General features: G+C 41.0%; 2 protein-coding genes across 11 annotated transcripts in view; one reads left to right on the forward strand and one right to left on the reverse strand.

Annotated features, from left to right (window-relative positions):
• Positions 1-6,642, reverse strand: part of ccdc57 (coiled-coil domain containing 57) — a 20,603-nt gene extending 13,961 nt beyond the window's left edge. For 4 of the 10 annotated variants that reach the window (XR_008414622.1, XR_008414621.1, XM_053866864.1 and 1 more), the window contains exons 1-4: positions 6,554-6,642; positions 4,731-6,490; positions 640-762; positions 173-316 (exon numbers count right to left, since the gene is read on the reverse strand). Coding sequence is in view for 8 of the 10 variants with exons in the window: in XM_053866864.1 (XP_053722839.1) it covers positions 173-316; positions 640-762; positions 4,731-4,909 (446 nt within the window). In the remaining 2 variants the exon portion in view is untranslated. Of the gene's footprint in view, positions 1-172; positions 317-639; positions 763-1,553; positions 1,948-1,975; positions 6,491-6,553 lie in introns of those variants that run through there. The other 6 variants (XM_053866865.1, XM_053866870.1, XM_053866871.1 and 3 more) reach the window with 6 other exon arrangements.
• Positions 5,815-19,732, forward strand: slc16a3b (solute carrier family 16 member 3b). Its single transcript, XM_053866873.1, has 6 exons — positions 5,815-6,155; positions 14,051-14,301; positions 14,923-15,066; positions 16,200-16,807; positions 17,456-17,636; positions 17,718-19,732. The coding sequence occupies exons 2-6, from the start codon at positions 14,079-14,081 to the stop codon at positions 17,999-18,001; spliced, it is 1,440 nt and encodes a 479-aa protein (XP_053722848.1). The 5' UTR covers positions 5,815-6,155; positions 14,051-14,078; the 3' UTR covers positions 18,002-19,732.
• Positions 19,733-19,787: the final 55 nt, after the last annotated feature.

The following is a 19,787-nucleotide window of genomic DNA, read 5'->3' on the forward strand; positions in this document are numbered from 1 at the left end:
GCAGTATTTAATCATATGCAGGCCAGATGAAATTGATGGCGGTCCAGATTTGGCCCCTCGGCCTTGAGTTTGACACCAGAGAGTTAAGGAATGAAGCTACTTTTACAGCGTATTCCTTCACACTTTGACTTAGATATCTACAGAAATTGCAAAGTGTGTCACTTAGATTCACCCCTTCAGCTGGTCCAGTTGCAGCTGGTGTTGAGAAGCATTGTGATGATGGAGCCGCAGTAATTCCTGTTTCTCCTCAGCCTCTCTGGCCTTCTCTTTCTCCAGCACCACGAGCTGCTGATGGAGCCGGCTCAGCTCGGCCTGTCTGTAAATATCAGCAGATGTCAATAAGTGTCTTCCTGCTAAGGCCATTCAGATCAAATGTAACTCGGGTTTCATCTGATGCATTAGTGCTAGATCCACAGTGACACTACAAATGATGGTCTGTTATACAGCTCAGTCCTCCAAAATAGGACTGCAGTGTGTGAAAAGAAATGGTTAAACTCATTACAACTGGAACGGCAGTCCAGTGCATTGCAGCGTTAAATAACCCAAATCACGTTGTTTGCCTCATTTACTTAGGCAGCTGAAACACACACAATATTTTATTTCCAGCATCCAGGCACTTTTCTTTGTGTCAAAATTCACCTGCTGTGTTCCAATTTCAAAGCCTTGGTAGTCATGACATCATATTTCTCCAACTCTCTGTCTCGTTCATCCAGGACGGACAAGTTGAACTGGAAATCTTCCTTCAGCTGCTCATTTTGTTTTCTAGAATATTAAAGAGATTAAAATTGTGACATTTCATACAACAAATGTGTATTCAGTGGTGCCAAATAAGCAAAAACTAAATCATCAGACGAGTGACTGGGACAATGTCCTCATTATTCACCGCTACATTTTAACATTTTATCAGTTATCATAATATTTTTCAGATCAGATTTCACATGTATTACTAGGGCTACATCGAGATTTTTTTCGTGACAATATCAGACAATGACATTTCGGACCTGAATCAATTTTTTTCTACATATAATGCCCGCAAGATGTGACGTCATATCTGTTTCCTGGTATTCAGCTAGGAAGCCGAGTAGCCAATCAAACACACAAGTTTAATAGTCGTGACAGACACCAACTATGGTCAAATGAATCCTAGGGACTGGTAGGTGGATTCACTGAGCTGATGCTGGCATCGGCAGCCAACTGTCACTGTCACACAGTGCCACTTCGCGAGCGCACCACGGACTGCATTCATAATAGACTGTATATAATGTAAATATTAAGTCACTTGGCTGGAAAGATGAGATAAATGGGACAAAAGCCTCTTTTATGAGAGCTATACGCCGGTTAAGAGATAACTGGCCATCTTATGTTAAAATGTGAGCACAGCGCAGGAGGAGAAGAGGAGCCAGTTGCTTAGGTTGAAAACAAAGAAGCCAACATGAGCTCCCAAAAATCCTGGCTGAGCAGACTGAGTCATTCTGGGATGTGAGAGTCCACTGCTGAGCCTCCTGGAGATGGGATAAATCAGTGAAATGTAAAGGAGCAACCCTGTTAACTACCTCTTGTCTACATGTTTTCTCAGGCCTCTCCCAGCAACACCTGAGGAGCTGTCTTCTGCCAAGATATGCTGTTGATCTTGGTTCAGGGAGAAGGATGTCCCTACATTGCTTCAACACATCTTTTGTGTTAAACAATCCATGAAGAGCTCATAACTGTACAGTGTGACTTTACCTAATTTATTTATAACCAAAATGATTTCACTTGTGTGACAGATCGCTACCAACAAACCTGATTCCACAGTTAAAATCTCAATAAAGTATCTTTGTTTGAGAGGATCCTTATACAGTAGGATAGCATCTGGATCCATCCATTACTCAACATTGCACTACAAGTCATCTGAATGATTTATACTGTCAATGTTCTTTGTAGAATACAATGTCTGGACTACTTAGAGATGTATGAACTCAGCCAGTTGACTCACCAAGAATAGTGGGTTTTGTATTCAACAGCAGGCAGTGAAGCCCATCATCATACGTGGGAAATTGTGTAAATCAGAATCTTGACACTGCAATGTCGAATCCAGTTTGTGGCTTTCCTCAAAGGGAGAATTTAACGTTTCAACAGCAATCTGTCTTTCACAACGCCACCTGATAAAACACACACTTTCTTTGTAGGCGCTGAAAGTTAGGTATTCTCAACACATATTTCTAAACGTGAGCAAATAAAAACCTAACAATGAAAACATGGCAACACACAGTAAAATTATATTTCAGCAACTTTTACTGAGTGGAGGTCAAATGTTCAGGCTAGTTATGTGATTGATTAAATTGAAAATAAGCATTGATTTTGCAAAAGCAGAAATACCACAGATGAATCGTCTATAAACATTCTTTCTCAAGGGGCATTTTCCAGATCACCAGCACCAGGTGCACCACATGTGATGTCAAAACCAAAACTTTGATGATAGAGAAGACTAAATTGAGATTGCACTGACGGACAGAAAATTAAAGACTGGAAAAAAACCCAAAAAAAACCAAAAACATAACAGCATTGTTGTTAAATAAGATATCATCACTAGAGCACTTCCACCCTGATGTTTAAGCTTATGCTTATAGATTCAACTAAAATTTGATTCTGGTGTCAAATATTAAAATGTCACTGATCCTCTAATGATTATTTCAAATAAAATCCCACCCTTAATAACAAGGATAAAATGAGGAAAATAACATTTTTAAACACATTAAAAAAATAATGGAGATCAACTTTTATGTAACTGGAGATTGTACAGATACAGACTCTCCTACCTTTGAAGTTGGAAAAAAATGGACATTTCTGAGAACCCCTTCACGGGCATCAGGACACAGGTGTCTTGTTTTCGCAGAAACGGCTGTTGTATCACTATAAAACATTGACCTGGCCTTGGATACCCAGAGTACACCTGGGGACATGCTGGCGAGCCACTTTGCAAATTACAGCGTAATAAAGTCAAGTGAGTTGAAGAAGACGGCACACGGCACAATATTTGAACCCAATCTACATGAGCCATGTCAAATGCAGTTTTATCCAGTTGCTTTGAACCATGACTCAGCCTTATTCAACTGGAACAATCTATTTTAATACAGTAGCTTTAAATCATTTAAGAATAAAGCAGTCAGTGCAGAGCTACTTGGTAGTCATTCAAGCAGTGCCACTGTTCAGGCCGTGTCAGGCCAAAGGTTAAGAATAAAGAAGTATTATGGTGACAAAAGATAAAAGTGTAATGTTTGCGTATGAGGATGCAGGGTCACAGCGGGGTAAATATAATAATGTTTCATTCAATTTTTTATGACTGATTCGAGAGTAGTAGTATTTTCAGTCCATGACATATTACACATTTTCTGCACAATGTGTGTTAGAATCACAAATAGTCTATGACTGGCAATAAACAAGGACACTTGGATAAGTAAAACCTATAGATATATAGATAACTAAATTCATATTAACGTCTCATAGATGGAACTTTTGGAAGTTCTTTTTTAATTGAACATTTTTACAGATTAATTCAACAAAAGATTGAGAAAATGCTGCAGCGCCATAAGAGAGTCAAATAAAAAAAAAAACCCTAAAATGCAGCTAAACAGTTTTCATCACGCAGCATAGACAACAAAGGCCAATTCAAATAAAATTTAACGCAATTCCCTCATCAGAACAACCCACAACCAGATATACTCAAGTAAGACAGTTTTCCAGTAGCCAACACAAACACAAACAAGTATCAATTTTAGTCAGTTATTTGCAGCAGAGCTGAACAGAGCATAGTGGACCCTTTGGAATGTATTGAACTTCTTGTATTGTAAATAACTGTATAATGGCTGCATTTGATATATACATCCAGATACATGAATGTCCCAAAACCTTTCTGCACGGGCTCGATTTAACAATCAACACAATATTTTTTATTGCTTTTCAATCAGCACTTCAGGGATCGATTAAAATGTCTTATTATCCGCAACAATTCATTCAATAAAAAGTATCTGAGTCACCGCATGCTTATGAGCGGAACAAGCTGAGAAAACAGAGGAAGTGCAGCGGCCTGTCTGGAACCACAAATTCACTGCACCGTGCCAAAGAAACACTGATTTTAGCATGAAAAAAGCTTTATTCATTGTACTGAGTGGTTTTGATCACCTGGAGGGGTTTGTACTCGAGGAAGAGATTCTTTGATAAGAACCCCATGAGCAATGATCCTTGAAAGAGGCACAAATGAGACACAGTGACTTAAAAACATGGATCCCGGGACTTATTTGTTTATCCAAGTATTTATATGTTCCTTTCAAAAAGGCACGGGTGATTACTCCCAAAAACGAACAAGATATACTGACATTATTTGGGTCAAGCAGCTATGGAAAACAGCATTGGTCTATACATGTGACACAATTTGCTTGAAGAGATGTAAAGGCAATAGAAAGTTGAAAAATTGACTATGAATGTCTATATATCATGTTTACCAGAAAAAAAATCAGCTCCTGATTCATACGGGATAGACAGGAAATAATACAGATTATACAACGTACAAGCATAATATAGTTAATAACATTTATGGTATGATCATTGATGCTATATTGTTATTGACAGCTCCAGTAAATGTGCTTGTATTGTTAGTGGTAAAATTTTATGTAAGATGTTTTATTAACTAAGTGGAAACTCACTAAACTAAGTGAGAAAACAAAGACAGAGTGAAGTTAAAAAGATGGTACCTGAGGGTGAAGCACTCTTCCTTAGACTTTTTCAGAGAAGCCTCTAACTGGTGAACTCTGGCTGCCTGCAGCTCCTTCCATTCTCGCTCTTTACTGGCCACCAGAAACTCCAGTTCCCCCAATTTGTTGTCCTCCTCGTTGAGCATCCCGCTAATGCAAAACCAAAATGTTTTATTCATTGATAACTGGTATTTATGCTCAGTTTTAAAAACAAAAGTAATTATAATAACATCACAGAATGCAGACAGTGGACGCCGTCCACAAAAAAAAAAAAAAAAAAAAAACAGAATAATGAAACAAGTACAACAAAGACTCAAGTGAGGCACAATTGGGCCTTTGACTCCAATATCAAACAAGTGAATAGGGTCGCACCAGGATATTGAGTCGTTCAAAGCTCCATGTGAAAATAATAACAATGAAATAATGAATGATCATTTTTGGCTGATAATCATACACCACTGCCAAATACTGACAAAGACCAAACTGTATTTGAGACATTTTCCATGATCAGTGGGCACCTTTAACGTCCCCAACACAACTCTTACACTGGTTTCTATTTGTTTTTCAGTTTGTTTACATTCTAAACTCGATCCGTGCTGACTTCCAAAGCTGAGTTGAGAACTTTCTCTCCTGAAACTGTGGATGGCTTTTCTTTGTGTTGGGCACATAGTGACGTACATGCCAGGAAAAAGCCTATCGAATGTCTAAATTTAAAAATTACATAACAAGACGTCAATCAATCGCCTCATTCGGGACTCTCGCGAGATTGCTCCGCACTTCGACGCTTTATTTCCCACCGAAAACATACAAAGGACATGCTAAGCTTACCATTAAAAGGTTGGTGTATCGTTTGAGCCAACCGTACAAGATTGAGTCGCATTAATGGGCTGAGTGCAACTACTCATAACCGGTGTATAAAAGTAGATGACAATACGTGCAGAGTGAAACGCCACACTCACAACACTGGTTCCGCAGTGACTTCATTCGTTACCATAGAAACCGCACGTCTGCCAAATCCGTCCCCGGCATGCAGCGCCTGGAAAGGTAGTTCCTAATATGACGATGAAGATAAATATTCATTGTTTTATCTGACGCTACTCACAAAATAAATTACTCTAAATAGTTCGTCATTAAAAATCTTGATTTCTAATAAACTAGGTCGTATTCTATGTCGTTATAACGCTGAATTGGATGACATATATATTTAATACATAACTACTGGTGTATTTCTCTTAAATAATCACGCCAGTCACGGTGATTACGGGTTTAAAACCAAAACAAAAAGATGCTGACGTAAATTCAGATTTGAGGTTTACGAAAGATGCCTCACGGGTTTCCTGTGCACGCGCCGCCGTATATAAATGTGCCGGAGGCGCGCACGTGCGGTTCACGAAGAGGTGCTACTGCGTCGCCAGCATCTTCCAGGTACTGTGTACTTCTCTTTTCTTTCCGTTTAACTACCGCTTAACGGCCGACTTTTAGCTAGAAGTCGTTGTGATTTTGTGTTGTTCGTGTCCATCATTGTAATTTCGACCGTTTTGATTCATCCGATAATCAACAGGTAAACGCGCCATCACAGCCGACAACGTAAAGGATACTTTTCCGCTGATGTTTTTTCGTGCTTGTGGTCACCACTGAAGGTCTCCATATGCCAAAGTTGTCCTCAGAGTCGCAAGTGAATCCGGGTAGTGGTGTTGTTATGAGACCCTAGACAGACGCCTCAGTCCTCACGTACGCCACCTGGTTCAGCCGAGGCACATCTGTCACGAGGAGCACATCAGTAACTACACGTTTATTCACTTGAATTTGTACCACAGCTTTACCCCAAATAAGGAGATGCGGAGCTGAAGTAGCTGTTTCCTCTCGATGAGTAATGATGCAATCATTAAGCAACACAATAAAACGTTGAGACTTCTCTGTCATAGTGACGTCAAAATCCTCTACGTGCGCCAAGTGGCGTCTCAGTATGTGGACCACAGTATTTATTAGTAAAAGAAAATGTAAAAGAGAAAAAATAGAGAAACTATATATTGACTGCTTTGTGAAAGGTAGTGTTGTTATTTTGCCCTTTTCACTTTCAGTCATTACATAATTTCACTTGGGATTAATAAAGTTTTCTGATTCTGATTCTGAAATTATCTTTATGTACACAGAAGCATCATAACATGTTACTCCTATACATTACAGTCATTCAACCGAATTCACAAAAATGAATTCCAATCAATGAAGTGTGCATCTGGAAACTTAGACACTGACTGTTTATCTGTTTCATAATAAATTCAAGCATATTTATTTAAGGAATTTGAAATGAAAAACACCAGCAGTCGGCATGTATAATGCTGCATCTACTCGTCCTCGTGTGTTCATGTTTCATAGCTCCTAAGAAGCCCATTCTTTTTTAACTTTCTATTACTAGTACTTGAGGGATTTGAAAAAGACCAAAGCAGAGGAGGTAAGATTGTAAACCAGAGTTAAGTTGGTTGCTAGATTGGCAGCTGGTGTACTGGTCAAATGTCAGATGGATAATACCCATTACTGAGGATTACACGGCCTTACAAGCAGCAGAGTTTCTTTATTTACAAACAAAGGATGAAAAACATGAGAAATTTAATTAGAAATGAGAAAAAGAAAGGTGTTGAACCAGTTTTGTGTTTTTAAGGGTGTTAAATTATGAATAACAATTAAATCATGGGCATTAAATCCATTGCTCTTTTGGTGCCAGACAAGTTGAAGGTCACATTGCAGGCAACAACCATAGACAGTGTGCAACAGTGTCAAGTGATTGACAGGTTCGACACTGACAAATAGACACACATACAATAGTGGCCCATGTCCAACTACCTTTCATCTGTTTTCAAGTGTGCAATGTGAGTCACTGCGAGTCTTAATTTAGTGGGTCATGAGAGGGATGAGGGGTGTCGTTGGGGGACTAATGTCATGGATGTGGGTGGGCCTTTGAAAGGAAGGAATGTCTAGCATATACAGTATAGTAAATTCTAGGGCTGAACGATTTTGGAAAATAATCTAATTGCGATTGTTTTCTCTCAATATTGCGATTGCGATTAAATGTGCGATTATTTTTCAAGGTCCTTTTCTCATATATTGTACAGCAAACACAACTAATAAATCAATATGTATTATAATAAACCATATGTGATTCAGTATATATAATTGTTCTTCCTTATAGGCTATTCTTATGTTAAGATAAAGGCAAATGAAGCATGAATTAAAATGAAAGATGGTTTATTTGTCTACTTCAGTTTCAACTGTAGACTTACTAAACCAGCCCTGGCCAACCCTCTTTTCCCAGTTTCATGCGGCTCTTCACCAAACTTTGTCATTCCCTAAACTAAACGTATGGCATGTGTTTCACCTGTTATTCATTGTTGTGTAATTCAGTGAAGTGAAGATGAGACGCTCCAGTCTGCAGCGTCGCTCACACCCACAGACTGGGGCGTCATGTTATTGATGGCATGAGCCACGTAAAAAATATATATATAAGTAAAATAAATTGTGCACACATTTCTATCTACGTCGCTTGATATTTCAAGGAGGATCACGGTAAAAAGTATGAATTTTAAAAAATACATGCACAAGAGACATACGCTGGATGTGAACTATCAACCTTGTGACACACAGGGATGTGCTTCAACCACTATACTGACGCTCAGTCACGTGACCAGCTGTTCAGGTTGAGCGTTACAACCTTACATATTTGTAGGATGTGGCTCTTTTCAGCAACAAAGTAAAACAATGTGGCTCTTAGCCTCTGACTGGTTGGCCACCCCTGTGCTAAACTGATAAATCACACAAACTAAAGTGCATATTACAACAATAATGCAAACCAATATGTGGCTTTACCACTCGAACACATCCAACTCTTCATGTAAACGTAGATTGCACTTTTTAAGCACTGAACATAAACAGCCCATAATTAGTATTAAAAAAAAGCCGATTGGATAATAGACGTCACGTGACTACCGAGAACGCGCATGGCGTATTGCCGCCACTTCTACGAGTGCGCATCAGTTTTATTTACAGGTGCGAGAAGAGGTGCAAAAGGGTGCACGCGCATACGGATCGTGTTCTACGAGTATGTGGAACTGGTTGAGGTGGAAAACTTAGCAATGTGTCACAATTGCAGTTTCAAGAGCTCGTGTTTAGCCACTTCTATCTGTGCACTTAGAAAATGAACGTGAAATTACTTTTCGTGTTTGTATGAATGTAAATCTTCTTTTTACACGCATGTGCCACGGGGTTTACGGATGCAAATGTGCAGTTACGCGTATGTGCCTCTGACGCATGGATACGAGTCTTGTGTTACGGGTATGTGCCACTTTTGCACCCATTTTACCTTCATAGGCTAAAGCCGTAATTTACAGCTCAATGGCTAAAACTCACCGTTGTGCTGCGCCACCAACGTGAAAGTCACGTGACCAGTCAAATCGCAGCCTTACGGTTAGAAAATCACGTTTTATCATATTGCGGTATAATCGCAAATGCAATTAATCGTTCAGCCCTAGTAAATTCACCTGCAAGGGGCCTTTTCAGAAGGACAGCCAGCAGATGAAAAATTATTCAAAGAGTCCCGAATGGCTGCCACAGACAACAATAGGGCTACACAGCTGATTAAGAAAGATAAAAGTAGGTTTGATGTTCAGAACCAGTAGTACTCTATGAAGGCCTTCGTATGTGGTTAGGTTTCCTGTGACCGCATGTGCTTAGACACAGCTCTGTGTGAGTGTGCATCTGTGACCACAGATAGATTGGATGTGCATGTGGGCACAGCTTTTGTGTGAATGCAATGCAACATTCAAGTTATCAACTATATTACAGGAAAGTATATTTATAAGTATTTTACATTACAGGAAATGCACCACTCAGTCTAACTGAACTTAACCCCCCAAGTTAGTCTCAGGTGTGTGATACAAGTTTTTGAAATGTTTTGAAACCTTAGATTGTAATTGCGTAAAAAGCGGTTTGAAAGGCTTGTTTGGCAAATGTTTTCTATTTCGTCTTCTTTACCTTACTTTACTTTACTTTAGTCATACTTTGTCGATTTGGAACGTTATCGTCCAGGAGCCGCAACCATTTCTCTTATTGCGGAACAAACAGAGCTGTGACATCACAACTCATGAAGGCGTCTGCGACCAATTTCATAGCCGACTACACCAAATTGTCGTTGCTGCCCAACATGTAATTTAAATTATTTACATTCATCACTGCTTTGTTTTGGCATCCACTCTCATTGGCTACTGAGGTGAGGCTTCTGGGTGATAGCACTTTGGGGGGTCTTGAACACCCACCATATGGTTTGTTTGGGCTGTCTAATAGTATTTTGCTACATATCCAATAGCAAAAGATGCATTGAAGTGTTTGTAATGGAGGCGCTCCCTTGTTGAAACTTTGAAACCGGAAATACTGCTATTAAATCACGTCAAAGGGTGGTAATCACTGTATACCTTTCAACTGAAAAGTAGTTGTAGATTCATTTGGCTGTGGAAAATGTTCATCGTTGATCTTAGAAAATCCAAAAATATTTCATTTGAGAGCGTCAGAGTGCTCCTTCCCAGACCTCCTTATCAGTCTTCCTTAAGGGGAGGTCGAGGTGGTAGGCCACACTTGAGTACATATTGGCAAAACCACATCTTTCTGTAGGAGCGAAAAATGGCGATGGAGGGGGCTCCGTTGTCCTGCTACTTCAAAGATTAAAATATCTGTGTGAACGTATTTTTTTCAAATGAGAAGGCATTTGAGTCAAGTCAGAGTGATTTAGATTTTTAAGAATTTATGCAATGTGGATGTCAATGGAGAGTTCCCTAAAACATTTGAGAGCCAGGATAACACTTAGTTTTCGCCAGGTTTAGCAAATGATGTCTAGAAAACAGTGTTAGTCTGATAGGTCCATGATAACAAAAGTCTGAATGTTGGCTAGTCAAGATCAATTTGTGACTTGTCTCTAATGAGCGTGTGGGAGGCTACTGGAAGCCAAACAACAGGACAAAGAAGAGGGGCACAAAGAACTTGGACCAGTTGGGTGTCTGATTTCTGGATGAGTTTCAGAGGCAGGCTGGCATGAATAGTCAGACAAGCCAGAAGAGCGTTGTATGCTCAAGTGACTTGCAAAAAAAAAAAAATCGTTTTTCCTATTTTCCCCACAGTTTTTTTGGTTTCATAAACGTATAATCTATGACAGAGTTTGTTGCAACCCAGAGGTGGACGAGAGTCCCGTGAGTCAGTGATTTATAGGCATTTATTTAGGGAATGTGCATATTTAATCACAGAGGGCGACAGACACAGATGGCTGGGGAAAAACAGTCTTAAGATTTGGTGTGAGAGATGGATGACAAATCCACACTTTTGGGTTGTTTTAGGGAAGAAGGGACGCAAGGTGGCCTTCCACTCTTGTTTTGATTCCCTTCGATTATTTTTTAACAACTAATATTTTTTTGGACATCAGAAATGACAGGTTGGAAATGGGAGTAAGTTGATGCCAAGTGAGTCCACAAGGCATTAAAATGGGGTTAATGGATGCTTTGGCTAGATCCGTAAAGTATCTCAGAATGTTTTGCACATACAACTTCTTCAACTCTTTATACCGGATAAAGTTTATGTGTCTCCACAAGCCAGACGATTTAAGCAAATGAAATCGAGCCAATTCTGGGCTGGACGGACTCATTGATCGACTGGTCGATTCCAAAGATGGCTGCTGTTGATCAAAGCATTTTGTGCCAGGAGACAAAATGTGACCGGGTACATAGTGTTCAGAGCAGACGCCTTTTATAATCTATGATCAGGAAAAGCATCTAGTTTTTAAGTGTTCAGTGTCACTAGCTTTGGCTGCCCGTGACTCTGTCGCTGTGGTTTGGAGTCTCTAGTTTTGGAAATGAATACTTAACCTCATCAACACTGTCTTGTGGAGGACCTGAATGTGCCTCTTGTTATGACTTTAAATACCATTGGCTGTTCAGGGAAGTTCAATCCAGTCTGCGGAAGAAGAAAACATGCTCTGTGAACTGTACTTGAAGTACGATAAGGACACTTGCATGATGAAGAATAATGGTGGTTGAGTCGGCTATAATTAACAGCCATTAGTGACTCAGTTTGATGATAGTTCTGAACAAATGAAAGAATTAAATGTATTCTCATCGTGTGAGGGGCAGTGTTTTCCTGGCTTTATTCCTGTTTTTGCTCAATAGTCCTGGTTGATGGATGCAGGTGTAGAGTTACAGCCTGCTAGAAAGTGAGTGTCTGGAGTTTGAGACGACCTCTTCTTCTGCCACTGACTGACTTTTGTGACCTCTGAGAAACTAAATTGAGAAACATCTCAAGATGTGAATTGTTGTATTGTATGTTGTCCAGTTATGACAAGTTTTGTGGATTGCAAAATAACCCCATTGATGATGACATGAACTTGCATTGGTTGTACAAGAACGAGTTGAGACAGCACAGAGCCCAACTTCACTTCAACACAAGCTGCTCCAGGGTGAGGTGAACATTCAGTGACTAATTTGACTTCTTTCATCGCAGTATTTTGAGGAATTAGGAGTTTTTAAACCAAATATAATATAGGTTTTAGCCAGTAAGAAATTTGAGACACAAGTATGGGATTGTCAATTTCATTTCCTACAGGGTCAGGTTATACGCTGAGACAGTTCAGAGGCGAGAAAATAAAAGAATTTGATTTAACTTAAATTTCATTGCTAAAAGTAGGAAAAGGCATAATTGACCCATGACATTATGTATTTTAACGTTTAACGTTCAAAGAATATTGTTCACATTTTATTTTCTCAATATAGAAATTGATATTGGAAGGTCTTTTTTAGTGGTGTTTATTGCACCGTATTTTATATATAATATCATATTATTATATTATTATTATTGTATATATCTTATGTATTTTAATACTGATAAATGACCACGGCTTAATAATAGAATCTAATTTAATTTAACATATCAACATGCTCTTATGCTATAACTATTATATTAACTATTACACTATACGCTATTATACTAACAGCAGAAAAAAATCAGACACATAAAGTGTGAAAAAAATGTATGAAAAAGATTTGTATTTAGAATTCAACCAAAGCAATGACGGTGGAAAAGGTGCAATTTCTCTTGTGGTTTGCTCTGACATAACATATTTAGGAGCTTCATCTGAATGTCACGGCACAGCTTTGTTTTTTTTAAGATGCCGCTAATGAAACATCCTGACAGCGGTTGGTACTTAACGTGGCTCTAAAATGGAAAAGTACTTCACTCATGAAAAAAAGTCTGATGGTATTTAAATATAACCCTGGCCGCTAAGTAAGGGTTTTTTTTTCTAGCATGGAAACGCATTGTTCACCTCCTGAACGTGTCAAGGTATATGCAGTGCTTTATAGTGGTATTGATTTCACATGTCTTCACAAAACAGCGGGTGCTTTTGCCTCCCCATCTACATCCATTTTTTGCCAGCAGAGATCCTCAATGTACTCAAATGTTCTGTTTAAGCCACTTATTAGAGTTCCGTAAATTCTTGAGTAGATTGAGCTGAACACTGACTCTTTGACTGTAAGATGGAACAAGGAAGGAATATGAATGGAGAATAGTAGTATGCAAGAGAAACGTGCATGCAAGATCAAAATAATCACAATAACATAACATTATTGAAGCTTGTTTAGAATTGTCCACCAATTTGCCTGGCATCACTTTATCATCATCAATCTGTCATCGGTGTCGTCCGTCTGTCCTTCTTGAACTCTTTCCTCTGTCGTCCATTTCATTATCCACCGATCTCCTCCTACACATGAAGCCATCCTTTATAAATAGTGTTGATACTGTGCATCGTCTTCATGGGACATCAGTTGCTGCGTGACTTGCGATGGTTTTGAGGATGAGCCTCTATATGTGGTTGATTTAATGTTCATTTTGAAGTCGCCTGCTGAGAAACACTTCTTGAAAAGAAACACAAAATGTTGCTGTGCTGAGTCTGATAGTGACCTCTTGAGGGTCGGATGAAACCAGGCAGTAGGCCATATGTGTCCCCCTGGCTGTGCTTTGCCCTGGTTCGAGTTCATGAGCTATGAGCGTGTAGTGCCGGTGACAAAAGCTCACCTCTGCGCTTGGGAGAGAGTGCTCATTGTGTGTTAATCCAGGATTTTAGAACGAGTCCTCAGTCCTGACAAGCTGTCAAGATCCGATCATCATCACGTTCCCACATTTACACCCCCCTCTGCTCCTACCAATATGCAGATTGTCTTTCACACACGCAGTCCAGTAATAGAAGCGCTATGAAGTAAGCGCTGCTCACAGTATCCAACTGTCCTCGTCCACAGCGGCTGACCTGAACGCAAGAGAGCATCAATGGGAGGCGCAGTGGTGGACGACGGGCCCACAGGTGTGAAGGCTCCAGACGGCGGCTGGGGATGGGCGGTGCTGTTCGGCTGCTTTGTCATCACAGGGTTCTCCTACGCTTTCCCTAAAGCTGTTAGCGTTTTCTTTAAGGAACTGATTAGAGAGTTCAATGTGGGCTACAGCGACACCGCCTGGATATCATCCATACTGCTGGCAATGCTGTACGGCACAGGTAGGTACACTGATGTTGTGGCGTCACAAAATACTGACTTGTCTTTGTTGTTTACACCCACTTGTTACCACATATTAAAAATGAATGAACAAATTATTTGTTTATATACTGTTAATAATAAGTAGTGATGGATTGGTGAGGTTTCATGAAACAGTGTCCTGATTTTCTAATTCAATGAAACCTCAAATAATTTCTAAACCAAGAGCGACATCTAGTGGCCTCTGAAAATTAACCATGATACCTCAACTACTCATCACTAATAATAGAGAACTTTTGGTGACCATCCGTGGGTAAAATATAGTCAGGCTTAACAAGACACTCTACAGTGGTTCATTTACAGACTAATATCCTGCTCATACACTTACCAACATGTAGTTTGTTTATAGTTTCCTTATCTAAAGTGCAACCACAAATTAAAATTAGGGGTGTAAGTAATATTTTACTATTGTACATAATCTCATGTTTAAAAGTAGGTCATTTTACCAACTGTTTCAAAACGGGTGAGTTCATATCTGAGGTAAACTTAGTTACTGATCTCTCGATTTCATTGCAAAATCTTAAAGCCTGAAATGGTACCGTGAGTTTGACCAGTGAACTGACGTGCTCCTAAATGTATGCCAGGTCCACTGTGCAGCGTTCTGGTGAACAAGTTCGGGTGCCGACCGGTGATGATGGCAGGAGGACTGTTTGCCTCGCTGGGAATGATTCTGGCATCGTTTGCCACTAGAATAATATACATCTACCTCTGTGTTGGAGTCATAACAGGTGAGTCTGCGATTTTGTTTAGGTGTGAAATATGGATGATTGATTTGCACATCTCACCGCAGACGTGGTGTTTACGTCTCGGCATCTGGTGCTGTTGCGTAGTATATGGTACTATAGTGCTGGCGTGTGTATGTATTTTTAACAGTCATGTGGCCTATTGTGATCAGCTGGTGCTGCCAGTGCAGCAGTGGGATTTTGAAAGCCTGTTTGTTTGTCAGATTAGGTGCCCACGCAAGAGCCAAAACGCTCTCATTGCTAATGCGTCAAATACGGACTGTTCTCAGGTGGACTTCTCAGAATGATGCCGAAGTCAGCCGACTGGTATTGCTTCTTGACGCAATAGGCTTTCAATTGAAGCACATGCTTCACCATCCGTGTGCAGCTGGTCACGTAAAAAGTAGGTGGGGGCTGGGGTGAAGCCGTGGTGTGGCGCTCCTTTCACTCTGAATAATCACTTGTGTCACTCAGTATGTACAGTGTGTGGGTAACCACTGGGCAAGTGACCAACAGTTTAATGGATATTGTTCGTCATCTGGCTGTGTGAACCTGAATGCTTATTGGATTTAAGCATTTAGGCTATCAAAGAGGTTTAACAATAATGGTGAGAGGTCTGTCAGTGGATGCAGTAATAACCAAGATATTGAGTGTGACAATATCCAGCAGGGTTACAAGAGATGTGTTGAGGGGAAAAAGATGCAAATGATGAGAGGAATCAAACATGAAGCTCCTGTTGTTCAGTGCTGAGACAAGGTGAAGGAGGCTGCAACCCTATCACTACTGAACAACAAGGTTCGACATGACTAGCACATTTACAGTGGCCTTGGTTCCTGCTGTCACTGATGTCACTCGAAGAAACATTGTTATTCGCATACGTACAGTAGCCAGAAAACACAATCATTTCTATGCAAAACTACGGCATGGGTGTAAGTCATGATGTTTATATGAGAAACTTTTACTTTTAACAAAGCAGAGAGTGTAGAATCAATGACATAATTTTAAGAATTAAATCAATGAAAAAATGGAACTTGAATAAATGAATAAATATGTTCTTGGTAAAAATGATAAAAAGGTGTGGGATCAAGCAGCTGTGATACATATTTGACGTATTTGAACTGTGTCACTTGTCTCCTCAGGTTTGGGTCTGGCCCTCAACTTCCAGCCCTCACTGATCATGCTTAACCGTTACTTCAGTGAGAAGCGACCCCTGGCCAACGGGCTGGCGGCGGCGGGCAGCCCTGTGGCGCTCTGTTGCCTCTCCCCACTGGGACAGGTTCTGCAGTACCAGTATGGCTGGAGGGGGGGATTCCTCATATTAGGAGGGATACTGCTCAACTGCTGCGCCTGTGGCGCCCTCATGAGGCCGCTGGTGCCGCCCAAGAAAAAGCCTCACGAGCTGGAGGACGGAGAGCCCCCCGCCGAGGAGGAGAAGCCGCAGCCGAGGAGGAAGCTGCTGGACTTCACCGTGTTTAAAGACAGAGGGTTCCTGGTGTACACGGTGGCAGCCTCAGTCATGGTGCTGGGCCTGTTTGTCCCGCCCGTGTTTGTGGTCAACTATGCCAAAGGACTCGGCTACGAAGACACAAAGTCAGCGCTGCTGCTCACCATCCTGGGGTTCGTGGACATGTTCGCACGACCCCTGTGCGGCGTCATCGCCGGCCTGAAGTGGGTCCGGCCCAGAAGCGTCTACTTCTTCAGCTTTGCTATGATGTTCAACGGCATCACCGACCTCGTAGGCTCCCAGGTAGGCTCACCATGAACATTGATTGATGATTTTGTGTTCGTTTTTCAAAATGATTCATGTAGATGATGTTCGTCAACAGGCCATCAGTGTAAAAGAACAAGTTGAACATTGAACACTGAACATTCATATGTTTTCAACTGTATAAGGAACTTGTTTCCAGCAGTTGGACAAACACATAACCAGTGTGCAAGCGTCACTTAAAATAAACATTTAAAAGTCAGTTTTCAGATTCAATAGAAAGAAAAACTAAAACATAATAATATTGAGTATAAAATGTCATTTTTAAGATAAGTTTTTTTTAAGTGATGGGCAGATGAGGTATCATGATACAATATAGCAATTCGTGAAACAGTGTCCTAATTTTCAGAGGCCACCAGATGGCACTCTTGGTTTAGAAATGATGTAAGGTTTCATTGAATTGGTTGCTCATTTCCAAACATTTTGCAGCAGACAGTGCCATCTGGTGACCTCTGAAAATCAGGACACTGTTTCATGAAACCTCATCGACCCATCATCAGATTTTATTCAGTTTTTGATACAAGGCCCTGCTAAAAACCCAAATATTTCTTACTGTAATCCACACAATCTTGATGAGATAAGACACTTTAGACCTTAGCCAGACTTCTAACTCCTGTCGTCTCCTCCCAGGCCAGCGACTACGGCGGTCTGGTGGTCTTCTGTATCTTTTTCGGAATGTCGTACGGGATGGTGGGAGCCCTGCAGTTTGAGGTTCTCATGGCCATTGTCGGCACTGAGAAGTTCTCCAGTGCCATCGGACTGGTGCTCCTCATGGAGGCCATTGCTGTACTCGTGGGTCCTCCTGGGGCAGGTGAGTTACAGAAGACGTTTTTGTATGGAGTCATGTGTGTTTACTTAGGTCCATATAACACTGTCCACCTTCGACCTCCAGGTCGCCTGCTGGATTACACCCACAAGTACATGTACGTGTTCCTACTGGCCGGCTGCGAGGTGACGCTGTCCGCCTTCCTCATGGCCCTGGGCAACATCTTCTGCCTGAAGAGGAGGCAGCAGGAGCCGCAAGCCAGGCTGGAGATGGCCATGACTCTGGCGGAGAAGGAGGTGCTGAACTGCGTGGCAGACGTGCAGGAGGAGGCGGGCGAGTGGAAGGACAAGAACAACGGAGAAGCGTCAAGTGAGACAAGAGAGGCGGAGCAGGGGAAGAGCTCGGCGTGAAGACTGGAGCGGTGCAGGAGGGCAGAGTGACCATCTGTGGAAACACAGGAAGTGAGAGAGACAGGAAGAGGTTTAGTCATTTTCACACTCACTCTTATTTATGATTAAACGCTTTAGTCAGTGTTTTCAATTTGATCTGGGAAATCAGTAGAATTCATTATTCACTCATTAACACATTAATCCTGAGAAGCGACATATTTTTTTAGTGATATAAATCTATTTTAATAGTCAAGAAGCTTTATTTTATACAATCATTTAGAAAAATGACATCACTATATAGAGTATTTTTTTTCTTACTTGAGTTAAGTGTGGCATTACCACTGGGAGAGAGATGTTACTTATTCTGTTAGTACTGTATGGTGGCTGATGGATCTACTGTAGGTGAAGCAGCGTTTTCAGAGCGCCTTTGGTGAGCGTTATAAAGGATTAGAGCGCCATCTACTGGGTCCGGAAAATCAAGTCTGCTTTGTTATCCCGTCGTTACTGAGCAGCATCAGTAGACATCTTATGCATTCAGTTGAATCATAATATTTTGAGGTGCCGACTAAGATTCAGTTCATATCAGTTTTCAAAAAATAATCATACAATAATTGATTAAAATGCTGTGAAATGTAAGTGTGATCGAAGTTGAAACCACTTAAAAATTCACTCGCCAGAACAAAATCATATTCATTCGGCTTTGTCTGCCTTTCACGTCCTGGATTGCCTTAAAGGTTTGACTAGTGACGGGTAGATGAGGTTTCATGCAACAGTGTCCTGTTTTTCAGTCTGTTGTAAGATGTTTGGACCTGCTCATCATTTCTAAACCAAGAGCGCCATCTGGTGGCCTCTGTGAGTAAGGACACTGTTTCGTCAACTGTGCAGTCCTGTTTCATGATCCCTCACCTACCCATCACTACAAGGATGGCTTCATGAACTATGCAGCATCAAAGGCATTATTTATGTTCCACATTACCACACACCATTGATGTTATTGGAAAAACATCCCATGTCGATGGACGTCCATCACTGCCTTTGATCCGATACCTGGTTTGTACTTAACAATTTGCCGGTCAAATCGCTCACTGAATCTGTTGCTCGTTCAGACTTGCAGTTGTCTGTGTTTTCTCAATCACACCCTATAAGCTGCGGCCACACACGGGCCGAGGTCCAAGCGGGACAGAATCTACAATTCCAACATCTGAGTCAGGTGGCCAACTCTAAATGACTCCCATTCCGTTAACTTGTGTCCCGCCAGTTGGCGGTGAGGACGGCGTTCTCCAATAAAGGTAGCGCTGCTACCTTTATTTCCTGTTTTGATGCAACTTTTGATGAAATTCCTCCTTCAGTGTTCACTGACCGTTCACATATTTTGGTTGTCCCAACATGTCCTGCACTCGTCACCGCTCCTGTGATAGTAGGTCTTCCTGAACACTCCTTCAAGAGAGAAGCAAAACCGTTCTGTTCTCGTAGAGACCGCTTCATGTTAGCGCCAGTCAAAAGCCAGGAGTCTGTCTTCAATGGAACACATTGGCACTTTCATTAGCACTTTTGTTTTCCTGGTTGTTATTGACAGTACTAATGCTTGTAGTGCGCTCTGCTGATGTGCTGCAGTGAACTGTCAGTGATGCTGTGCTGCCTGTGTAACATGTAATGTTTGCACATGTATTCCGGGGAGGAAATGTTGCACAAAGCGATTATTTTTTCCATGTCTGGTTAATGTTTGTGCAAATATATGCTGAAGAACTTCAAGAGTTTGGGTCTTTACATTTACTAACTAGGTCCTGACACAAAAACCACAACACTT

Source organism: Synchiropus splendidus, chromosome 5, assembly GCF_027744825.2.
Source record: "Synchiropus splendidus isolate RoL2022-P1 chromosome 5, RoL_Sspl_1.0, whole genome shotgun sequence".
Lineage (NCBI taxonomy): Eukaryota > Metazoa > Chordata > Actinopteri > Syngnathiformes > Callionymidae > Synchiropus > Synchiropus splendidus.